At 45.0% G+C, this 24,833-nt stretch overlaps 1 protein-coding gene across 1 annotated transcript in view; it reads left to right on the forward strand.

Moving 5' to 3' along the window:
• The window catches only part of LOC146808756 (cornifelin homolog A-like), a 90,585-nt gene extending 67,577 nt beyond the window's left edge, over window positions 1-23,008 (forward strand). Inside the window, exon 4 of the mRNA XM_085614234.1 lies at window positions 20,312-23,008. Coding sequence (XP_085470360.1) covers window positions 20,312-20,401 — 90 coding nt within the window. The 3' untranslated portion in view covers window positions 20,402-23,008. The remainder of the gene's footprint in view (window positions 1-20,311) is intronic.
• The last annotated feature ends 1,825 nt before the right edge of the window (window positions 23,009-24,833 follow it).

The following is a 24,833-nucleotide window of genomic DNA, read 5'->3' on the forward strand; positions in this document are numbered from 1 at the left end:
TGTTCCTCAGTAGGAGTAAAAATCATCAGTTTGCATATGTGGCGTCAAAGCGCCTCCCCAGCCAGTACAAGGCCAATGAAGAAAAAAAAGGTTTACTGAAAGTTTGTTTGTCATCGCCTAGAAATTTGCTGGTAAAGTCAAGACAAGAGATACTATGCCGCAACATAACAGAGGCGTCATTCATACAATACGACAATGCTAAAGACAACAACAACCAGGCACGAAAAAGCGCTGAAGGCATTGATCACCGAGTGCAAGGAACAAAACACTAAAGGTAGCAGAAACCATGTGCAATGCAAAGAGGTGAGAGCACTGAAGATCCCGTGCCGGAAGCAAAACTGCTACTCACCACCAAAGAAGGCAGTGCCTCACTACTAGAGAGGTGACAAGATGACCCAAATGTAAGCACACGGCTAATTCTTAATGAAGGTGCCAGCCCAAGTGGGCAGCCAACACTGTAGGAGCAGGCTACTCTCTCACCAGCAGAATATTTCCGAGGTTATGATGCAGCCGCCTTCTTTAAACCACCGCCTCCCTTTGATACTGCCAAAAATCTGAATATTGGTGACAGATGGACTGCTTAGATCAAAATCTTTGTGTATTTTATTGATGCCCTGCAAAAAGCAAGTGAAAAAAAGAACATTACATTTCTAAAGAATTTGGCAGGTGAAGGAGTCAAAGACGCGAGAAAGAACATACCACACAGTGGAGAAGTGACGTACTGTCAAATCAAAGAAGTGATAAAGAACATACCACACAGTGGAGACGCGACGTACCGTCAATCCAAAAGAGCGATAAAGAACATACCACTCAGTGGAGAAGTGACGTACCGTCAAACCAAAGAAGTGATAAAGAACATACCATTCAGTGGTGAACGGACAGATCATCAAACCAAATAAGCGCTGAACACCAAGTTGAATGCTGTTGGAGGGAGGACCACCGGGGAGTCGGGGGGACTACTCCGGGGCCCCTTCCTACCGCAAAGTTATAGCCGAGCGCCGCCGAGAAGCCTCCTAGGAGAGGTCCTTCTCCTGTGATCGTACTAGGCCCAGTAACACCACTACACAGGACTCCGTATCAGTTGCTTATCTTGGTACTTTATCAATGGTAGCACATTCAATATATTTACAGGGGGATCGAGTGATCCAGAAGAGTCTCAATGTCTTTTGTAGGGGTAGGGTAGCGGGACAGTCTTAGTACCAGCCTGGTACGGGGAGGCTCTGCGCAAGACCTTGCGTGCTGGTCTCAAAGCAGCTCGGACGGGGGGAGCCGCGACGGTGTCTGCAGGGCTCGGGTGGTAGTTCCGCTTGGGTCGAGCCGCGACACAGTCAGCAGGGCTCCGGTGGTAGGTCCGCTTCGGTCGAGCCGCGACGAGGTCAGCTGGGCTCTGATGGTAAGTTCAACAAAGTCGGGCCGCGACAGCGTCAGCAGGGCCCCAAAGGTTCGTGAAGGTCTTTTAAGCACGATGGAGCCGCGACGTCGTCAGCAGGGCTCAGAGTGTAGTTTCAGGATGAGTCTTTCTCCGTAGGGTCAGCCGCGATCCGATCAGCAGGGCTCTGGACTCCGGGATACAACTGCCGTCTTGTTGCCGGGTCGTCCCAGATATAGGTCTGGAGCCCTTTGATGTCCGAACCCTTGCGCCCGGGGGGTGGAGAGGCCAGGTCGGGAGCGGCCAGACACCCAGCAGGAGAGGCGTCAGGCCCAAGAGAGCTGTGGGGCGATCGTACCTAGGTGTGGAAGGACGGTTGGGGGTCCCATCGATACTGCCCTCCGCCGGGAGTGGGGAGGTGTTCACGTGGTATCCCCCTGGCCAGGGGTTGGCGCCCTGATGTCGGGCCTCGCTGGGACCGAGGCCGGGTGGAGCGGGGTCACGTAGGTGGTTACGTAGAGTCACGTACAATCCAAAATGGAGGTGCATGGGACCTCGTGCGGCTTAGCGAGGGGGAACAGGACCACGCCACGAGGCCGGCTCCAACAAATGCACTGCCAAATGCCGATTAAGAAAGTTACATTTTTAGTCAGGAAATAGAGAGAGAACTGGTAAAACTATTAATGGGTTTGTAGAAAGAGTTGATTCGCTCATCAAGCATTGCGAGTTCGATGAGTTCAATGATGAAAACCATGCGTCTCAGAGTAATAGATGGTTGTCTCTCCGATTCCTTCAGACAATGAATGCTGAAAGAAACACTCAGCTTGATGCGAGTACTCATGGCTGCTAGTACAGAAGAAATAACTCACAGACAAGCAGCTAACATGCAGGCAGGAACAGCCCAAATGAATCAGCGCTGAGTGAGAAAAATAGCCAAAACAAAATGGAGAAGGCCACAAAGTAATGTCTCCAAAGAAAAAATAATTTGAGTTTTTGATGTGGATTTTCCTTTCCACATGAAGGTCAATGTTCCGCCATTGGACAGATATTCAAAGGCTGTGGGAAAGAGAACCTTTTTGTAATGGTTTGCAAAGAGAGGGAAAGATCAAGTGCGTCATGTGGAAAAAACAAAATGGAATAAAGATGAAGCACGTCACGTTGAGAAAAAAAAACGGATGCCAGAAAGTTCTTCAAATGTTCCATTCACGCCCAGAAGGCCAAGCAGCAACCTCAGAAATGGCAAGTAGAAACTGAACAACGTTGATTGTCATCAAATTCCTCGTCTAAAGGTTCGTCACCGTCATTGTCGAGCGACAGAGAGGAAGTTGGGTGTAAGATCTCAAATGTTGACCATTGAACGACATGTGCATGTAGGATTAGCTTCTTGCAAGGTAGAATGCCAGTTGAAGCTAGACAGACAAGTGAAAGCACGAAATCCATTTGGACACTGCCCTAGGATCACATCGAAAGTGAATGGGTGCGCCTTACCTTTCATCATAGACAGAGGCGCTTCGATAAACATTATGCCAGTGGAAAAGTACAACGAACTGTTTCCAGTGCCCCGTTTAACCATGTTGAAAATCAAAGTGTTTACGTTAGCTGCTTGAAGCCACTGTAAAGTCAGTGATAGCTCGCACTTCCTGGCCAGTACCCCTGAGCACAAGTGAGACCTCACCCCCCCCCCCCCCCCCCCCCACCCTGGCCAGTATCCCTGAGCAAAAGTGACAGCTCACACCCCCGGCCAGTACTCCAGAGCAAAAGTGAGCGATCACTCTACCTGGCAGTACCTCTGAGCACAAGTTAGAGCTCACACTCCGAGGCCAGTACCACTGAGCTCAAGTTAGAGCTCACACTCCGAGGCCAGTACCACTGAGCACACGTGAGAGCTCACACTCTCTGGACATTACGCATGAGCACAAGCGAGAGCTCACACCCCCTGACTGCTATCCCTGAGCATGAGATAGAGCTCACACCCCCTGGTCAGTACCCCTGAGCACAAGTGAGAGGTTTGTATTAAATGCTCATATTCTGTTGCCTCAATTTGTTTCTCCAAGTGAATTATTACACGGAGACCATTACTGATCGTACTGTGGGGTCTAAGGCTGGCTGATGTCTCAGGGACACATATTTCTTCATTCAGTTTCCCAGGCATTCAGTCCTATCTAACAAGCGAGCAGGACCTTTACAAATCTGTTTCTGAACTCAACCTAAGAACAGAACAAAACTGTGACTGCTGCCAGTGTGACCCAGGTTCAAGTTTGCAAGCAGTTCTCCCTGTGCACTTTACAGGTGCTGCATGTGTCACTGTGTGTGGGTGCATGTGTGTTAATGTGTCTGTGTGTGTGTGTGCAAGTGTACTAATGTGTGTGTGTGTGTGTGTGTGCGTGTGTGTGTGTGTGTGCAGGTGTGCTAATGTGCCTGTGTGTTTGCAAGTGTACTAATGTCTCTATGTGTGTGTCTGTGTATGTGTGCGCACACAGGTGTGCTAATGTGTCTATGTCTGTGTGTATGTGTAGGTGTGCTGATGTGTCTGTGTGCAGGTGCGCTAATGTGTCTCTGTTTTTGTGCAGGTGTGCTAATTTGTGTGTGTGTGTGTGCAGGTGTGCCAGTGTGTGTGTGTGTGTGTGTGTGTTTGTGCTAGTGTGTGTGTGTGCAGGTGTTCTAATGTGTCAGTGTGTGCAGGTGTGATTGTTTGCGTGCAGGTGTGCTAATATGTCTGGTTCTGTGTGCAGGCGTGGTAATATGTCTATGTGTGTGTGTGCAGGTGTGCTAATGTGGCTATGTCTGTGTGTATGTACAGGTGTGCTAATATGTCTGTGACTGTGTGCAGGTGTGCTAATGTGTCTCTGTATATGTGCAGGCGTGCTAATTTGTATGTGTGTGTGAGCAGGTGTGCTAATATGTCTGACTGTGTGCAGGTGTGCTAATGTGTCTTTGTTTATGTGCAGGTGTGCTAATTTGTGTGTGCAGCTGTGCCAATGTGTATGTGTTTGTGCTACTGTGTGTGTTTGTGCTCCTTTGTGTGTGTGTGTGTGTGTGTGTGTGTGTTCAGGTGTGCTAATGTGTCTCTGTGTGTGTGCAGGTGTGCTAATGTGTTTGTGTGTGCAGGTGTGCTAATGTCTTTTTCTTTAGGGGTGCAGGTGTCTAATTTGTGTGGGTGTGTGCAGGTGTGCCACTGTTTCTGTGTCCTGGCATGTGCGAAGTGTCTTCAGTTGCGTCAGGGTTTATAGCTGCAAATGTGTGTATGAGTGCAGGTAAATCAATCTGCTTGTGGTTGTGCTGTAGGTTGTTGTGGTGTGTTAAGATGTGTTTGTGCATGTTTAGTTGTGTCAGGATGTGCCTAGGTGTTTTGAGTGTGGCTTCTATAAATATGAGTATGCCAACCTGTGTCAGTAATGGGTAGTTTTGGTCATGGTGTGTTTGTGATGTTTTTGCAAAGGCAGACACCCTGAAATATGGCTGTTAGGGAACCGTTTCAGAGGGGTGGGGTGAGAGTGAAGAGGGAAGCGGTGCCTGGATGGGGAGGGGTGAGGGTGAGGAGGAAAGTGGTGTCTGGAGGAGGTAGGGGGAGTCTGGAGGGTGCAGTGGTGTTGGAACAATTTTCAGAATGTGGGTGCTGCCAACAATGTTACATCACAGAAGGCAGGGACAGGATGTGGTGTTAAAGCCACAACTGTCTGCTTTGGCATTGGCTCACCATCCTGTGCTTGGAAAAATCCCTTAATCTCCCAGGCCCATATTTATAGTTTTTCATGCAACACAACACAGGAAGCCACCTTGGTGCATTGTGTGAAAGAAAAGGGGCAAGAATGCCCTGTATTTACCATTACATGGCACATTCCTGTAATTTCCTAGTGCTTGCGCACATTTGGCTGCCTAACACCAATGCAGGCACCCCTGTGCTATGTTTTGGTTAGGGTGTGTTTGGGGTGTTTGTGCAAAGGTGTGTGCAAAGGTAAACAGGCTGAACTATGTCTGTTTGTGAACTATTTCAGAGTGGATGGTTGAGGGTGAGGAGTGAATATGTCGGGGAGGGGGGTGTTGGGTGTGGGGTGTTGAGGAAGCAGCAGAATATCTTCTGGACAAGATCATGCTCTTGTAGGTTAACTCAGTGTGTAATAAACCAGCTGCAGTGAAGAACAGGACGAAGAGGGCGGGGAGTGACAAAGCATGATGGAGAGAGGAGGAAGAGGTTGAAGGAATGAAAGCGAGAGGGAGAGGGAAGGAAGGGGTGAGAAGAGGTGTGAGAAAAATGATTGAGAGGGTGAGGGGGAAACTGAGTGCAAGGAATGAAAGAGAGGGAGGAGGGAAGGGATGCCTGCGAAGAGGAGAAGGGACCGTGCTGAGGGAGAGGAGGAAGAAAGGAGTGGTTTAGAGGTACAGGAAATGGGTTAGGAATGAGGAAGAGAGAGGAGAAGAATGAAAGGTCTGAAAAGAGGACGGGCAGTGACAGGATGAAGGGAAAAGGAGTGAAGAGATGAAAAGGATACATGAGGGGAATGGAGGGAACAGAGAAGGTGGTGAAGAAGAAGGATGGGGCAGGAGGTAAATAAGGAATGCAGTCAGGCACAGCTGAGGGAGTGTGGCAGCAGTGGGGTACACCCAGTGAGACACCACTGGAGAAAGGGTGTGAGCAGTGGAGTACACCTGGTGAGACGCAGCTGAAGGAAGGGTGGTAATAGTGGGGCACACCCACTGAGACGCAGCTAGAGGGGGTGGTGGCAGCATTGGGGCGCTCCCAGAGAGACACAGCTGGAGCAGGTTGGCAGCAGTGGAGCACACCCAGTAAGATGCACCTGGAGTGGAATGGCAGCAATGGGGCAACCCAGTGAGACACAGCTGCAGGGGATGGTAGCAGTGGGGCACACGCAGTGAGATGCAACTGCAGGGGATAGCAGCAGTGGGGCACACCCAGTGAGATGCAGCCGCAGAGGGTGGCAGAGTGGGACACACCCAGTGAGACGCTGCTCAAAAGAGGATGGCAGCAGTGGGGCACAGCCTGTGAGGTGCAGCTGGAGGGAGGGTGGCAGCAGTGGGGCCCACCCAGTGAGATGCAGCAGGGTGGTAGTGATAGAGATCAGGGTGTGTATAATATTCCCACTACCACGGATAGAGTAATCTCACAGTTACACGCACATGCATACATCATACGCTAGGGCCCATTTCACTACACTAACATACGCTCAAATACTCTACCAGCAATAAACCTGTGGAAAGAAAAACTCCTAATCACCCTGCATCTATATCGAGGTCGATAAGACCTGGTTTTTGTGACTGTCCTTAAACATAATCTATACAACATATACAGCAATGATCAAAAATGTAAACCCAATAATTGACAAGAAAGAATATCCAACACCATGTTTAAAATTATATTGCTTTATCTAAAATTAGTCAAAGGAAATCAATCAGAGTAAATCATTTTCTCATAGTTACCTATTCTAGCTAAATGTCAGAACGGGTCAGGACAAATCTCTCGGTAAATGTCTCTCAAGACGAAGTCCCTTCAGCATCGATCCTCAGCAACGCAGATTCGGTACGCGGCACAGGCAAAATGGCAAGTGGCAAAAAACCCTCTCTAGGCTAACATTTCTTATAGTGTCTAAAACGATGGAAAGATACATTGGAAACATAGAAAAAGTTGTAATGTCCGCCGGACCTGCTGAGCAGAGCGAGAAGGAAAGGATGTAACATCGCTACATTTGAAAATCTCCGCTCAGGAAAAGTTCACATAATAAAGACTACGGAACAGGAACCAAGAAATAAAAAATGTATCTTGTTAGTTCTACTTCTCCTCGGCAATCGAGCCACAGTTCAGAGTTTTTCTCTAAGGCTCCTTTGTTTCCCAAGGCTGCCAAGGACATTTTCATTTCACTTGGAGATCTCCCAAAACTGCTGCTGTCCTTATGGAAAGTTTTCAAACAAGCAAGCAAGGACCATGGTCAGTTAGCTTCAGGACCATTTCCAGCAGGGGTCTCCCTCGTCACAGTTTTCATATTATAAATCACAGCCAGGCTTACAAATCGGCCATCTTTTCTAGGCCATCATAGGCCTCAATAGACCATCTTAATTAAAAGAAACAAAAACAACGTTACCACAGCATAGCGATTAAACAGTGTTAACCCCACTAATACCCTTATGTGTATGCATCTATCTAGCACTTGCAACATAGAAAAGCATTAATTCGGAAAGCGTTTTGTGCTCAAAAATAAACAGCACATAGCAACGTTTAAACATGAAAACACGCACATTATAATTAATCAGCACGTTTATGCGTACCCTCGTGTAACTCTCTCTCTTATTAAGACAAACGGATTGATTAATATAAACACTCTTGCACAAGACAAATAATTAATTATTAATTATTAATAAATTAGTACAACGAATAGACATGCCAGAGCTTCAAAAGCCACTGAATTTTCAAACTGAAAACTCCGCTCCAGCAATCCCCCCTTTGGTGATTTTATCACCAAATAAACCCAAAAAAAAAATTAGTGAAACTTTAGTCCCATTTTAGGAGAAATCGGAAATGTCTTTTTCCCCTTACACAACATTACACACCAGTCACTCTTTCATCATCCCTTTTTGTCTCTAAGTAAACACTCTCCCTCTTTTCTTCTAATTCAATTTCTTGAGGTTCTCTTTTCAACCTCTTATTTTTCTTTTCTTTATTCAATTTCTTCCTCCCTCCCCTGTTTTTACAACACACACACACCAATCTTATTATCAATAAAGCAATAATTATACAAGTTAAAGGAAACAATATTCTACCTATAATAGTACTACCTATTTTTGCAATAAAATCCTTAACAGCTATCATTTTATTAGCTATTTTAGTCCATAAATTCTCAGCTTCAAGTGGTACTAATTCTTCATGCAAATCAGTAATATTTTTGATATAGACCTTCAGGTCTTTACTTTCGTCGTAAGTGCAACAATGTTGAACTTTCAGCATTCCACAGACTCCACCCTCTTTGGCCAATAGAATATCAAGGGCAAGTCGATTTTGCATAAACATGGCACGTACGGCACTTAATTCCGTATTCACCAAAAGAAACCCTCCAGCGGTATTTGTCGATAAGCGATCAACCACTGTGGACAGTTTCCGAATTCCATAAGCATTTAAAGAAATTCCCACTGCTGGAATCAAAACCCCAAAAATGTCACCCACTATTTCAGACCAAGTTTCTCTCTTAAAACGCATTAGTAAATTAATATGTTCTACATCTGTTATTTTATCTATATGAAAAATCTTTGGAAAAACCAGGCCCACATAACACGTGCCATACCAATGGTCAGGCAACTTGTAATAAGCCTTGCTCCCACAAACATAGTACACTCCTGGAAAAATTGTATCTTCTCCACCTCTGAAACCCCAACCTGTTGCAATGAAGTATGTATCATGGCACTCACTAGTCCCAACAAAATATGTATCATATTGGGATTTCCTTCTTGTAATGCAAAGTTTACCTTTCTGTGGTGCATCTAAAGCTAAAGTTGGACTAGCCCCATTCTTCAACTCTTTTCCCATCTCAATGTCCCAAATTGTCTCACTCACTCTATATTTTCCTGCTTTTTCCTGCATGTTCAATCTCCTTTCTTCTACCATATCCAGGAAAGCTTTCTCCTCTCCTTTCAAACTGCAAGTTAAATTATTCTTAAAAATGTAATCTAATGTTAATCCTTTTTCTTCAATAAAAATCTCACCAAAAGTATTAGCTTCTTTAGCTGGATTCAGCTCTTTGTTCATTGGCAAATGCCCAAAAATACTATCTCTGTTAGACATCTTATAATCTACTTTCCCTAACAAATAAAAAACACTACTTACAATACTACAGGAAATACCATATGTAGCTGGTAAATGATGATAAGTAACACCCTCTGAAACGGATGCAGGTAATTGCATACAAACGTAGCAATCCCTTACTTCCATTGTTTTCACATATTCATATAACAATTTTGAAAAAACATTACTAGAAAAGTTATTAATTGACCTATCTTTGTGTATGTAAGTATTACTAATTCTAATTGGAACTACTTTTTGCGAATTCTTCTCTACATTTGTCACATTCTCTGTATACATCTCAAACTCTACTTTAAAAGTAACTAATAAAACTAAAACACCCCATAGAAGCATTAATAATCCAGTACAGCAGCAGCACATTCTACACCACCTTTTAAAGAAGGCACATCTATTTCTATTATCCTCTATGTTAGCCATTTTATTACTTTAGTTTAGTCTCTACTACTCCACTACTATTGGAACTCTTCAATTCTTCAGTAATTCTTCAGCTTTCAGTTTTTCCAAATGATCTTTTCGTTCACTTAATCCAAGTGAATCCTCCTTTATTCAGTTTGGATACTTGTCATTCTTCACTTCAATTTCTTCAACATCAAATTGTATTAGATCTCCAACATCAAAATCCTCAGTACTCGACTCTTCTCCAATGTCAGTCAAGAGTACTTTCAGAATTTCACCAGTATCTTCCTCAACCACTTCTCTCAAGATCTCTTCCGGATTATCTCGAGTCACTGTTCCTTCTTTTCCTCCTTCAGACAGTGCCACATAAGACCATTCCGGTGATCTGTACTTTTGGTTGGGTCTTCTTACTCTTTTTATTTCTACTGGTTCTTTTGATTCCTTTGATTCTTCTCCTTCAGCTTTTGAAATTTGACTTGATACTTCATTCACTTGTTCAGCTTTCGATGTACTTGCTCTTATTATTTTGTATCTCAGCCTCTTAACTCTGTTGTTAGGCCAACGATCTCCTCTTAACACCTTTTTCGGCTTTATTTCTTTATTACTTCTTTCTCCAATCCAAGTTCTCTTTCTCAGAACTCGACCCTCTGTTTGTTCATTCTCATCATCTGTTTCAAGTGCCTCTTGTTTCCGTTTTCCAGCAGCTTTCTTCTTTTCCACAGATTTTTTCACCACTGTTTGAGATCTCCCTACTTTTGTCCCTCCTCGAGTCTCCGACACGCAATCTTCTTGCTGTCTACTTGTCCCTTCACCTGGCTCATCAAGAATGTTCCCTACACCTCCTCGGGGGTCTTCCACAATCTGTCCCTCTCTATCTTCTTCTGACCCTACTTCTTCAAGTATAATCTCAAGTGGTTCTTCAATCTCCTCCTCTTCTGATTCAGGAGTAGTCTCTGTGAAATTTCTCTTTTCTTTTCTTTTTCCTTCACTGCTTTTTGAAACTTCAGGCTCTCTTACAGAATTTGATCTCTTCTCTGATACTCGCAGTGGTTCATTCGAAGCTTTTCCTACTTCTTTCCCCACTGATTCTGTATCTTCATCATCACTGGAATCTGACTCTTCAAAATACTCTTTACCAGTCCCTTCTTTTGGGTTTGGAGCTCTCAGAGTATGACTTGCATGTACCCAGTGTCTCACTCCAGCACACTTTACTGCAGTCGTCGTAGTCAGAATAACTTGTCTCGGCCTTCCCCACCTTGGAATCAAGCAATTTCTTCTTCTGTGTACCTTAATCCTCACCCAGTCTCCTGGACTCAGATCATGGGCTTGCTTCTTCTCAAGTGTGGTAGCTTCTTCTCCAACCTGGTGAAACACAGAATGAACTGCGTCAGCCAGGCCTTTACAGTAATCCAAAATCATGTCATCAGTTATTGTCACCAACTTATTGACAGGCACGAATGCATGGCGCATTGCACGTCCCATGATTATTTCGTGCGGACTCAAACCAGTAGTTCTATCTGGAGTAGATCTCATAGTCATCAGAACTAGAGGTAAAACGTCTGGCCATTTCATGCCAGTGGCTAAGCACATTTTTCCAATCCTATTCTTGATTGTGCCATTAATCTGCTCAACCACACCAGAAGCCTCTGGTCGGTATGCACAATGTAGCTTCTGCTGTATTTTCAATGCTTCACAAATCAAACCCATAAGCTCATTTTGAAAGTGTCCACCTCTATCAGACTCAACTGTTACTGGAAACCCGTACCTAGGAATCAACTCCCTTAACAGTAACTTTGCCACTGTTAATCCATCATTTCTTCTAGTCGGGTAAGCTTCCACCCACCTTGAAAACAAACAGACTACCACTAAAACATACCTCAGTCTGTTTACTTGGGGCATTTCAATGAAATCAATCTGCATTCTTGTAAAAGGACCTCCTTCTCTGCCTATTGTCCCCAGACTCACCACTGTCTTTTTTCCAGTGTTAAATTGCTGACAAACTAAACACCTTTGACAGATGCTTTCTGCAATTGTCCTAAACTTTGCATTGTACCAGGTCTGCTTGAACGACCTAACCATCGCATCCCTCCCCAAATGTCCCTGGCCATGATACATCCTTGCCATTGACGACAAGATGGAGTTGGGCATTACTGGTCTGCCATCTCTGTAGACCCAAACATGGTCTGTTTCTCTTGGAGCACATCCTGCCTTAATCCAATCTTTTTTCTCTTCCTCTCCTGCCTCATCTTGCAACTGTTTCACTTCATCCCAGGTTTCTAAGACATTAGTAAACATCACAGAGAGTAAAGACATTTCCCCCTCTCTGTCCCGATTGATGGACTGATTTGTCTTGGCACAGTATTGCGCAACATCGTTGGCATAACGGTTTCCGACCGTTATAAAATCCTCCCCTTGTCCATGGGCAGCACATTTTACAACTGCTAACTCCTTAGGCAGCTGTATCGCCTCAAGCAATTTACCAATCATTTCAGCATTCTTTATCGGAGTTCCACCCGATGTCAAGAAACCTCTTTGTAGCCAAAGCTGGCCAAAATCATGCACCACTCCAAATCCATACTGACTATCAGTCATTACAGTCGTCCTCAAATCTTTCCCAATTTCGCAAGCTTTTGTCTATGCCACCAATTCAGCAACTTGCGCAGATTTCACTCCTTTCAATGGTGATGCTTCCATGACCTCTGAAACTTTGCATACCACATATGCTGCACATAGCACACCATCATCATTTCTCAGGCATGAACCATCCACAAACAACACATGATCACTCTCATGCAAGGGTAAATCCCTTATGTCTGGTCTCGGTTTTGTACAGTACTCAAGCACATCCAAACAATCATGATCATCTTCCATTTTCACACCCACATTTTCAATATCTGGCAAAAGTGTCGCTGGATTCACATTTACACATCTCTCAAGAGTCACATTTGATGCTCCCAGAATCACTTTTTCATATTTAGTCAACCGACTATGTGACATGTACTGAGTTCTGCTTCTTGTCAAAAGAATTGCCACATTGTGAGGTACGAATACCCTTACAGGATATCCCATTATGATTCCCTCACTCTGTTCCAGGCTTCTGCATGTTGCTGCCACAGATTTCAGACAACCTGGTAAACCCACAGCTACAGGGTCAAGTGTCGATGAGAAGTACGCAATAGGCCTTCTCAGTAATCCATGTTTCTGAATTAACACTGAAAGTGCACATCCATTCCTCTCACTGCAATACAACTCAAATTCTTTCTCATAGTCAGGCATACCCAAGGCTGGAGCCTCACACATTTTATTTTTGAGCTCTTCAAATGCTGCCATTTGTTCTGCATCTAGATCCAATGGATCTATCATTTCACTTTTTGTCAGTTTAATCAGTGGCTTTGCTATCAAGGAAAAATTAATTATCCACTGACGACAATAACCCACCATACCCAGGAACATTCTCACTTCTCTCTGGGTTTTTGGAGCTTTCATTTCTCTGATTATTCTGATCCTGTCATCAGTCACTTTTCTCAGACCCTTTTCAATATTGTGTCCAAGATAATGCACCTCTTTCTTGCAAAATTGCAATTTGGCTGGAGATACCTTTAACCCTCCATCTGCCAGATGATTCAGTAAAGCTATGGTATCTACTTCACAAGCTTCACGTGTCTTTGATGCCACCAGTAGGTCATCAATATACTGCACTAGCACTGAACTCTCGGGCATGATCAAACTTTCCAACGATTTCTTCAATAACTGATTGAATATCGAAGGACTCTCCGTATACCCCTGTGGGATACGACACCATGCTAAAATACGCTGGCCAAACCTAAATGCAAAAATCGGCTGGCTATCATGATGCAATGGAATTGAAAAGAACGCATGACACAAATCAATCACTGTATACCACTCAGCATCATGTGGAATTTGATACAGGATCACTGATGGATTTGGCACAATAGGACAACATGCCACCACAATTTGATTAACTTTTCTCAAATCCTGTACAATCCTAAATTTCCCATTGGGCTTTTTTAGTCCCATTATCGGTGAATTACACGGACTACTCAGTAGTTCTCTCAGGACTCCTTGCTGAATCATTTTCTCAATTATAGGAGTTATCCCTTCAATTATTTCTGGTGTCATTTTGTATTGAGGAATGTTAGGATATGTAATTCCCTCTTTTACTGCAATTTTCACTGGATCTACATTATTCATCAATCCCACATCCTCTCCAGTAAAATCCCAAACTGCCCTTTTCACTGTGTCTCTCAGCTCTCGAGGCAAATCCTCCGGATTAAACACAGCAAATGCATCAATTAACTCACTTTCTCTATTTTCTAGAGTCACTCGGTACAAAACATCCTCATCTGGTGAATCAAAAGCTATTCCATCCGGTGTACAAAAAATTGTACAGTTCATTTTGCACAACAAGTCCCTACCCAATAGGTTCACTGGACTTGTGTCACAGACAATGAATCTGTGCATGTCTGAAAATTTCCCTATCTGTACTCTTACAGGTTCAGTAAGACGTGTTCTGATTTGCGTATTGGCTACACCAACTACTTGGATTGCTTCATCCGAGAGAGGAAGATTTCTAACATCTGTTGACCTGACAGTTGATCTTGTCGCACCTGTGTCTACCAAAAAAGTAACACTCTCCTCATTTATTTTCCCATCCACAAATGGTCCTGCCTGGTCTATTTCTAGAGTTGCACCAAGTATGCACTCTTCTTCCTCTCCTCGGCACCGTCAATAATCACCCTCAGATTCACTCCCTTCACTCTTTAACAAGTACTGTTGTACTTTGTTAGAACGTCTTGGTTTGTTTACCTGCTCATCATTGTAGAATCCTGAATCCTGATTATACTTTTGTAACCCTCTATTCTGCGGCAAGGGCGGTTTTGGCTCTTGACTCTGCTGTCTCACAACTTTCTGTTGTTGCTGCTGTTGATTATTTCCTTCATTCTGCACCTGTTGATTTAAGGGTTTATTTTCATTACTTACTAATGGTGGATTAGGACATTCCGATCTCCAATGCCCCAATTGGCCACAGTTGTGACAAGGAAACTTTTTTTTCGCTTCCTCAAGACTTCCCTTTCCTTTCCCTGCATATCTAGGTCTATTCCCTGCATTGTTTCCTGGATTATTCGCTTGTTCCACTAACTGTGCTTCCTGTCTCTCCGCAACTTTCACTTGTGCCCACATTGCTTTCTCTTTCAGCTTTCTTTGTTTTGCTTCAATTTCATCACTGAAGTATTTTGCATGCCTCAGGATCTCATCTACTTTCTTACTCTGCCAATCCACTGTGTGCTCACGAATTCTCTCACCAATTTCAGGTCTAAGGCCATATACAAATCTGTATACAAAATGACTCAAATCTTTGTCACCCAGGTGTTCATCTCCACTGAATTGTTTAAATGCCAGTATCAGCCTCTCGTAAAAAGCATGAACTGATTCTTTCGCTTCCTGTTGTGTTCGATCTATCTTTACCCAGTCTGTCTCTCTTGCAGGAACTTTACTCTTCAGGTATACCATCACCTGATCATACTTTCTCATTACCTCTGGATCTGGTGCCCCTGTTCTTGGGTCTCTTGGATATTCCTCAGTAGGCCAACTCACAACTATTTTACACTCAGTCCACAAGTCTGCTGGAACAATTATATCAAACAGACTATTCAAGTCAACCCACAGCACTTTTGACAATTTCACAAACCTATCTACCTGCCTATACCACTCGACGGGCTTTTCTCTCAATCGAGGGAAATCATTCGTGAATGATAAAATATCCTGTCTGGTCCATGGAACATGTACATATCCTCCTCCAGGTATTTCTCTCATAGGATAATTATCCACTGGTTTCTCCTTTTCTCTCACTGGAAATGCTGAATAAGTTGTTCTATCTTCAGCCTCATCTCTTTTCTTGTACCACCTATCCTTCCACTTTTCTACATCACCCCATCTTCGCAATAATGCTACCATTTCCTTAATCTGTCCTGTTCTACCAGTAGCATTCAAATTCTCAATATCCTTCTCTGTAAAATCCATCCTGTAAGTTCTTTGTAAAGCTTTCACTTTATCAATGTCAACTCCCTGCTCATTCGCTATTGCTCTTAGCCTGTCATGTGTATTTCTTGCTCTCCAGGTAATATTTTTGCACATGAACATTAGCTCACCATCATGATGACTCTTCAGAATCTCTGTTGGAACTGTTCCTGTAACAAGCTCTTCTAGTTCTACACGTAACCTAGCTACATCAATTACTTGTGAATCTTTATCCTTTTTCTGTAGAACCTTCATCCAATCATTCAAATCTTCCACTGTTATTTCAGCAGTTTTTCTCACTGGAACCACTCTCTTCTGCGGTTCTAAAATTGGCATCCCTGAACAACTAGCTTCACTAGCATCCAATATTTCACTACATGTGTCATGTCTTGATTGTCTCAGGTCACTTCTTTCTGCTCTTTTGCCTGAATCTCCTGAAGGACCAACTGAATTTGTCAGATTATTCCCAACATATGGAATCACCAGTCCATTCTCACCTGTCCTCTGTTTGTCAAACACAGGCATAACCGGACCTATTGTTACAGGCACCGTAACAGCTTCTAGATTTTTCGTTAACTCCCTAATCTTCTCTGTCAACTCTGTTGTAGTTCTGGCTAATTGTCTGGCATTCTCATCAAGGTAATGATCACTTCTTACCTCAGGTGTCTCATTTTCTGTCTCACTAACACAAACTGTATCTCTTATCGGAGAAACAACTGGTGTACTTTTATCCGGTTCTGGTCTATATGGAGGTGGTCTCTTGTAAATCATGTCATTCAAGACCTCATCCTCATACTCATTAACTCCATATTTTCTCATTTCTGACTCAGGAACCCTTTCTGCTCCTCCTTCAACTGTCCTCATCGGATATAATCCCTCTGACATACTAACATCTCGCCACCTTTTCATTCGATCATGATGAGTCTCACGATCATGTCTCCTCCCAAACATGTACCTATAGTACCCTCCAGACCTCTGTTTTTCTCGCTCATGAACTTCCTCTTCCCATTCCACTAAAGCCTCGAACTGTGTAGGTCTCGGTTTCGGGTCTAGACATAGCATCTTTTCCCGTAAATTTCTCAACACGGCTAGATTAAATGAACCATGTTCTGGAAATTCTAGAACACCATCTTCTTTAGTATACCTAACCCAATTCTCCAACCATATACAGGTATGAAACCCATGTCTTGCAGCCATGAAGGATGCAAGTGTTTTCGGTGGAGGTAACAACTCACCCTCTCTTGTTTTAACATCTTTATCCTTGCTAAACCACTTTTTAATTTTACCAAAAAATGTTTTCTTCTTTTTCTCTTCTTGGTAATACATTTTAGCGTTTACCAAAAAAAAAAAACTCTCTACTCTTTCCGTATTATAAATATACAATACGAATTTTCAACCAATTGCAGCGCGACTCACACTAACGCACCAATCCTGGAACGTCTACGTCACTAAATAGCCCTTCCAATCCTTGCGCGGCTCACACTAACGCACCAATCCTAGCGCGAGCACTATTCTGATCTACCATCCAATCAGAGCGCGGTCTTTCTGACGTCAACAGTCGCTGCAGTCGCTTGTCTCCTGTCTTCTGTCACTCGTCTACCCCTCCTTTACAAAATCTCTCAGTAGACTTCGTGTCAGAATTTCTACAAAATCTATTAGTTACAACATAAAAACATCTCCATTGTCTGCTTCGCTAACCACAGAATAGTAAAGAGAGTCTATTTCACAAGAAACCTCTCATTGACACAGTAGCACTTCCTCTACTCTGCCCTACTAACATACATTCATTAACTGTTTCCTCTAGGACTTGTCCAAAGAGTCTTACAATCAACTAAATGTACAAACATTCACGCACATTCATACAAGGAAATATAGTACATACACACAGAATCCTGCTTCCCGAGAACAGACAATCTGCTCCACTACAGAATTATAACATACATCAACTAAACAGCTTTCCTCTGTTCAGTTTCTCAAATAAGCTCAGAGAATACCTATTACTCCTCCCGCGATAAGCTTTAACGGAAATCCTTACGGATCCCTGGGACTTAAGACCAGAGTTTCACAGATAACCTTCACTATCATACACACTCCTTATATACCAGAAATATCTAATAGTAACATACGACGATGTCACTGATTCCGAACCCAGACAATGTGACGCGCAACTTCAATTGTCACACGTTATTCCTTACAATTCCGTCTTTCCCGAGAGCAGCATATACTTCCCTCTGCCCTACTACGAAACTGCTACCAGCTTCCAAGTTCCAGAAGCACTACATATAACACAACATTACGACTCCAACATATAGTATTAGTACATATACCAACATAAACCAATAATCAATAATCAATAAACTAATGTACAAGCAATCTTATCAGATCAAGACAATCATCAAAAACCATCCTACTCTGCTACCAGGAAATTGATAGAGATCAGGGTGTGTATAATATTCCCACTACCACAGATAGAGTAATCTCACAGTTACACGCACATGCATACATCATACGCTAGGGCCCATTTCACTACACTAACATACGCTCAAATACTCTACCAGCAATAAACCTGTGGAAAGAAAAACTCCTAATCACCCTGCATCTATATCGAGGTCGATAAGACCTGGTTTTTGTGACTGTCCTTAAACATAATCTATACAACATATACAGCAATGATCAAAAATGTAAACCCAATAATTGACAAGAAAGAATATCCAACACCATGTTTAAAATTATATTGCTTTATCTAAAATTAGTCAAAGGAAATCAATCAGAGTAAATCATTTTCTCATAGTTACCTATTCTAGCTAAATGTCAGAACGGGTCAGGACAAATCTCTCGGTAAATGTCTCTCAAGACGAAGTCCCTTCAGCATCGATCCTCAGCAACGCAGATTCGGTACGCGGCAAAGGCAAAATGGCAAGTGGCAAAAAACCCTCTCTAGGCTAACATTTCTTATAGTGTCTAAAACAATGGAAAGATACATTGGAAACATAGAAAAAGTTGTAATGTCCGCCGGACCTGCTGAGCAGAGCGAGAAGGAAAGGATGTAACATCGCTACATTTGAAAATCTCCGCTCAGGAAAAGTTCACATAATAAAGACTACGGAACAGGAACCAAGAAATAAAAAATGTATCTTGTTAGTTCTACTTCTCCTCGGCAATCGAGCCACAGTTCAGAGTTTTTCTCTAAGGCTCCTTTGTTTCCCAAGGCTGCCAAGGACATTTTCATTTCACTTGGAGATCTCCCAAAACTGCTGCTATCCTCATGGAAAGTTTTCAAACAAGCAAGCAAGGACCATGGTCAGTTAGCTTCAGGACCATTTCCAGCAGGGGTCTCCCTCGTCACAGTTTTCATATTATAAATCACAGCCAGGCTTACAAATCGGCCATCTTTTCTAGGCCATCATAGGCCTCAATAGACCATCTTAATTAAAAGAAACAAAAACAACGTTACCACAGCATAGCGATTAAACAGTGTTAACCCCACTAATACCCTTATGTGTATGCATCTATCTAGCACTTGCAACATAGAAAAGCATTAATTCGGAAAGCGTTTTGTGCTCAAAAATAAACAGCACATAGCAACGTTTAAACATGAAAACACGCACATTATAATTAATCAGCACGTTTATGCGTACCCTCGTGTAACTCTCTCTCTTATTAAGACAAACGGATTGATTAATATAAACACTCTTGCACAAGACAAATAATTAATTATTAATTATTAATAAATTAGTACAACGAATTTACATGCCAGAGCTTCAAAACCCACTGAATTTTCAAACTGAAAACTCCGCTCCAGCAGTAGCACTGGGGCACATCTACTGAGACACAGCTGGAGGGCGGGTGACAGCGGTGGGGCACACCCAGTGAGATGCAGTTGGAGATGCGATGGCAGAAGTGGGTCACATCCAGTGAGACACAGCTGTAAGGAGGGTTGCAGCAGTGGGATACACCCAGTGAGAACCAGCTGGATCAGGGTGATGGCAGCAGTGGGTCACACCCAGTGAGATGCTGCTGGAGGGAGGATGGCAGCACTGGGGCACATCTAGTGAGACACAGCTGGAGGGCGGGTGACAGCAGTGGGGCACACCAAGTAAGATGCAGTTAGAGGTGGTCACGGCAGAACTGGGGCACACCTAGTGAGAGGCAGCTGGAGTGGTGGCAGCAGTGGAGCACATCCAGTGAGATGCAGCTGGAGGGGGTGGCGGCAGCGGGGCACACCTAGTGAGACAAAGCTGGAGAGGGGCAGGAGTGGGGCACAACAAATGAGATGCAGCTGGAGGGAAGATGGCAGCAGTGGGACACACCCAGTGAGACAAAGCTGGAGAGGGGCAGGAGTGGGGCACAACAAATGAGATGCAGCTGGATTGAAGATGGCAGCAGTGGGACACACCCAGTGAGACAAAGCTGGAGAGGGGCAGGAGTGAGGCACAACAAGTGAGATGCAGCTGGAGGTGGTGCTGGCAGCAGTGTGGCAGCCACTGAGATGCAGCTGGAGGGGTTGGCAGGAGTCAGACAAACCCAGAGAGATGCAGCTGATGGGGGTTTGGCATCAGAAGAGAACATCCAGTGAGACGCAGCTGGAGCAGAGAAGCCGCTTGTTGGCATTGACATCAGGGGGCTCATCCAGTGAGACGGAACAGGATGCGGGGTGGCAGCAAGGGGGCACACTTGTTCACCTCCTCTGTTTCCTTCCACAGGGCTCCATCTGCCGAGACTTCTTCTGCCAGTGCTTCTGCGGGCCCTGCGTGCTGTGCCAGATGGCGAGGGAGCTGGAGAGGAGGCATTGAGGCCACCAATGGGCCGAAGGGGAGCCTTGGCCACCTCTATCCGAAGAATGGGTGTCTCCTGTTGATTTCTGACCCAAAATGTCCACTGTGCCAAGACTTGCTACCCACAGGTCCTTCCTCATCGTGAAGAAATGAATAAAGAGTAATCTAGAAGCCGGCATCTAAAATAACGCTGTCCTTCCCTGGGGGTCAGACAGGGTACCCTAGCCCTGCCCTGGCTACCCCTAGTCCCAGGGTCCCCATGCTGAGGCAGGAAGTGACATTGAGTCAGGTCCAGGAAATCTTTCTGTTCCTTCCCTCCCCAGCCCGTCAGAGTACATACAAGATTGTTGAGGGAGCAATCATAATTACGTCTTTGGGAGTATATACTTGTGTGATGTCACTTCCGGCACTCTTGACATTTGGGTGAATCGGGGTCCACGCTCTCCTCTCATCAGAGGGGTTCACTGTTTGATAGAACCCAGTGGGGAAGTCCACACACTACCTTAGAGGACAAAGCAATGTGAGGGACCGAAGGAAACACCCCCACAAACTGCGTCCTTGCCTCCAGTAACCATTAACCCACCATCCTCTTAGCGTTGAGAAACGGGCAAACTTCCAAGACCCCTACTCACCCAGTACCCACTGAAGCACCTTTCCCCCTTAATGTACAGATATACTTCGACCTGTACTACCAAGCTCATACTCCCCCATAATTCCCCCAGAACCCTGAATGTACAGATACAGACCTGTTTACAGGCCATGAATCACTCCTACCTCATTATTGTATAGAAGCAGACCTGTTTACAAGCCCCTGGGCCCCGTGAATCACTGCTATCTCATTACTGTATAAAAGCAGACCTGCATACAAGCCCCTGGGCCCCATGATTCATTGCTATCTCATTACCATATACATGCAGACCTGGATAAAAAAAACCTGGGCTCAATGAATCTCTGCCATCTCATTATTGTACACATGCAGACCTGCTTACAGGCCCCTGAGCCCCATGAAGCACTCCTATCTTATTACTGTATAGAAGCAGACCTGCTTACAAGCCCCTGGGCCCCGTGAATCTCTCTTATCTCATTACCGTATACATGCAGACCTGCTTACAAGCCCCTGGGCCCCGTGAATCACTGCTATCTCATTACCGCATACAGGCAGACCTGCTTACAGGCCCCTGAGCCCCATGAAGCACTCCTATCTCATTACTGTATACATGCAGTCCTGCTTACAAGCCCCTGGGCCCCGTGAATCACTCCTATCTCATTACCGTATACATGCAGACCTGCTTACAGGCCCCTGAGCCCCATGAAGCACTCCTATCTCATTACTGAATACAAGCAGACCTGCATACAAGCCCCTGGGCCCCATGATTCATTGCTATCTCATTACCATATACATGCAGACCTGGATAAAAAAAACCTGGGCTCACTGAATCTCTGCCATCTCATTATTGTACACATGCAGACCTGCTTACAGGCCCCTGAGCCCCATGAAGCACTCCTATCTCATTACTGTATACAAGCAGACCTGCTTACAAGCCCCTGGGCCCCGTGAATCACTCCTCTCTCATTACTGTATACATGCAGACCTGCTTACAGGCCCCTGAGCCCCATGAATCACTCCTATCTCATTACTGTATGGAAGCAGACCTGCTTACAAGCCCATGGGCCCTGTGAATCACTCCTATCTCATTACTGTATAGAAGCAGACCTGCTTACAAGTCCCTGGGCCCCGTGAATCCCTCCTATCTCATTACTGTATACAAGCAGACCTGCTTACAAGTCCCTGGGCCCCGTGAATCCCTCCTATCTCATTACTGTATACATGCAGACCTGCTTACAAACCCCAGGGCCCCGTGAATCCCTCCTATCTCATTACTGTATACAAGCAGACCTGCTTACAAGTCCCTGGGCCCCGTGAATCCCTCCTATCTCATTACTGTATACATGCAGACCTGCTTACAAACCCCAGGGCCCAGTGAATCACTCCTATCTCATTACTGTATACATGCAGACCTGCTTACAAGCCCTTGGGCCCCGTGAATCACTCCTATCTCATTACTGTATACATGCAGACCAGCTTACAGGTCCGTGAACCCCATGAATCACTCCTACCTCATTATTGTATAGAAGCAGACCTGCTTACAAGCCCCTGGGCCCCGTGAATCACTCCTCTCTCATTACCGCATACAGGCAGACCTTGACCCACGGCATTGGAGCGCAGGCACATTCAGTCTTGGTAGGCACTGGAGTCCTGTCTCAGGCGGCACTTACAGGAGAAATGGGCTGGCGCAAGCTGCCTCCTGACCAGAGCCCCTGCACCTATTTTTAACAAATTAACCACTTGATACATAACTTATTAGCCTCGGCAGCTCCATTATATACCGATGAAGGCCTGTTTTCCCAGACTCTGCTATCATCGTGCTCTCTGGGACTCTTTAGCACCCCCCCCCCCCACACTTTAATATGCAGATAAGGACTTCAAACAGTCTGTTCTTTACTAGCATCCCCTGAGATATGGAGCTGCTTACAAGGTCCTCTCCTGCTCCATCCCTTAAAACACCCACTCTGCACCCCACAGATGGAAACCCCACCGCTGTACAGGACGTCTGATTAGGAAAGCTTCTGGTAGTACTTTCATTTTATGCAAAACTGTTGTCATGTTCTGACTGATGTCACGATATGCCTTGAAAACTATTCTTTATTCATGTCAATAAACTCTTTCGGAAGATCCCGGTCTGTGTTTTATTGGTTTCCGAGGCACTGGTGAGCCCTAGGGAGAAAGACCCGAGGCAGACTGCACCCCACTGTCTCCTGGCTGGAGCACAGGAAGCAAGTGTCAATGCTTCCCTCAAACTCTAAGACCTCAGTGGGAGCCAGTGGCACCCCAGAATCCACCGGAAGGGAGAGCAAGGAAGGGGGAAAGAGAGATAAAACACAGGTGCAGTGTTGAGAGCTAACAGTGACTTGGAAACACAGTAGTGTCGGGGTAGGGTTCCTCAAAGATACAGACAGGACCTCTGTAGAAACAGATCAAACTACAGCGAACGACATAGAAAATAACTCCACAGGAAGAAATGAACACGCAGTGAGTGACACAGACAGCAACTCCGCAGGAAGAGATTAGCACAGTGAGTGACACAGACAGCAACTCCGCAGGAAGAGATTAACACAGTGAGTGACACAGACAGCGCCTCCGCAGGAAGAAATGAACACGCAGTGAGTGACACAGACAGCAACTCCGCAGGAAGAGATTAGCACAGTGAGTGACACAGACAGCACCTCCGCAGGAAGAGATGAACACGCAGTGAGTGACACAGACAGCAACTCCGCAGGAAGAGATTAACACAGTGAGTGACACAGACAGCACCTCCGTAGGAAGAGATGAACACGCAGTGAGTGACAAAGACCGCAACTCCGCAGGAAGAGATTAACACAGTGAGTGACACAGACAGCGCCTCCGCAGGAAGAAATGAACACGCAATGAGTGACACAGACAGCAACTCCGCAGGAAGAGATTAACACAGTGAGTGACACAGACAGCACCTCTGTAGGAAGAAATGAACACGCAGTGAGTGACACAGACAGCAACTCCGCATGAAGAGATTAACATAGTGAGTGACACAGACAGCGCCTCCGCAGGAAGAAATGAACACGCAGTGAGTGACACAGACAGCAACTCCGCAGGAAGAGATTAGCACAGTGAGTGACACAGACAGCACCTCCGTAGGAAGAGATGAACACGCAGTGAGTGACACAGACAGCAACTCCGCAGGAAGAGATTAACACAGTGAGTGACACAGACAGCGCCTCCGCAGGAAGAAATGAACACGCAGTGAGTGACACAGACAGCAACTCCGCAGGAAGAGATTAGCACAGTGAGTGACACAGACAGCACCTCCGCAGGAAGAGATGAACACGCAGTGAGTGACACAGACAGCAACTCCGCAGGAAGAGATTAACACAGTGAGTGACACAGACAGCACCTCCGTAGGAAGAGATGAACACGCAGTGAGTGACAAAGACAGCAACTCCGCAGGAAGAGATTAACACAGTGAGTGACACAGACAGCGCCTCCGCAGGAAGAAATGAACACGCAATGAGTGACACAGACAGCAACTCCGCAGGAAGAGATTAACACAGTGAGTGACACAGACAGCACCACTGTAGGAAGAAATGAACACGCAGTGAGTGACACAGACAGCAACTCCGCATGAAGAGATAAACATAGTGAGTGACACAGACAGCGCCTCCGCAGGAAGAAATGAACACGCAGTGAGTGACACAGACAGCAACTCCGCAGGAAGAGATTAGCACAGTGAGTGACACAGACAGCACCTCCGTAGGAAGAGATGAACACGCAGTGAGTGACACAGACAGCAACTCCGCAGGAAGAGATTAACACAGTGAGTGACACAGACAGCGCCTCCGTAGGAACAGATGAACA

This window comes from Triturus cristatus, chromosome 7, assembly GCF_964204655.1.
Source record: "Triturus cristatus chromosome 7, aTriCri1.1, whole genome shotgun sequence".
Classification (NCBI taxonomy): Eukaryota; Metazoa; Chordata; class Amphibia; order Caudata; family Salamandridae; genus Triturus; species Triturus cristatus.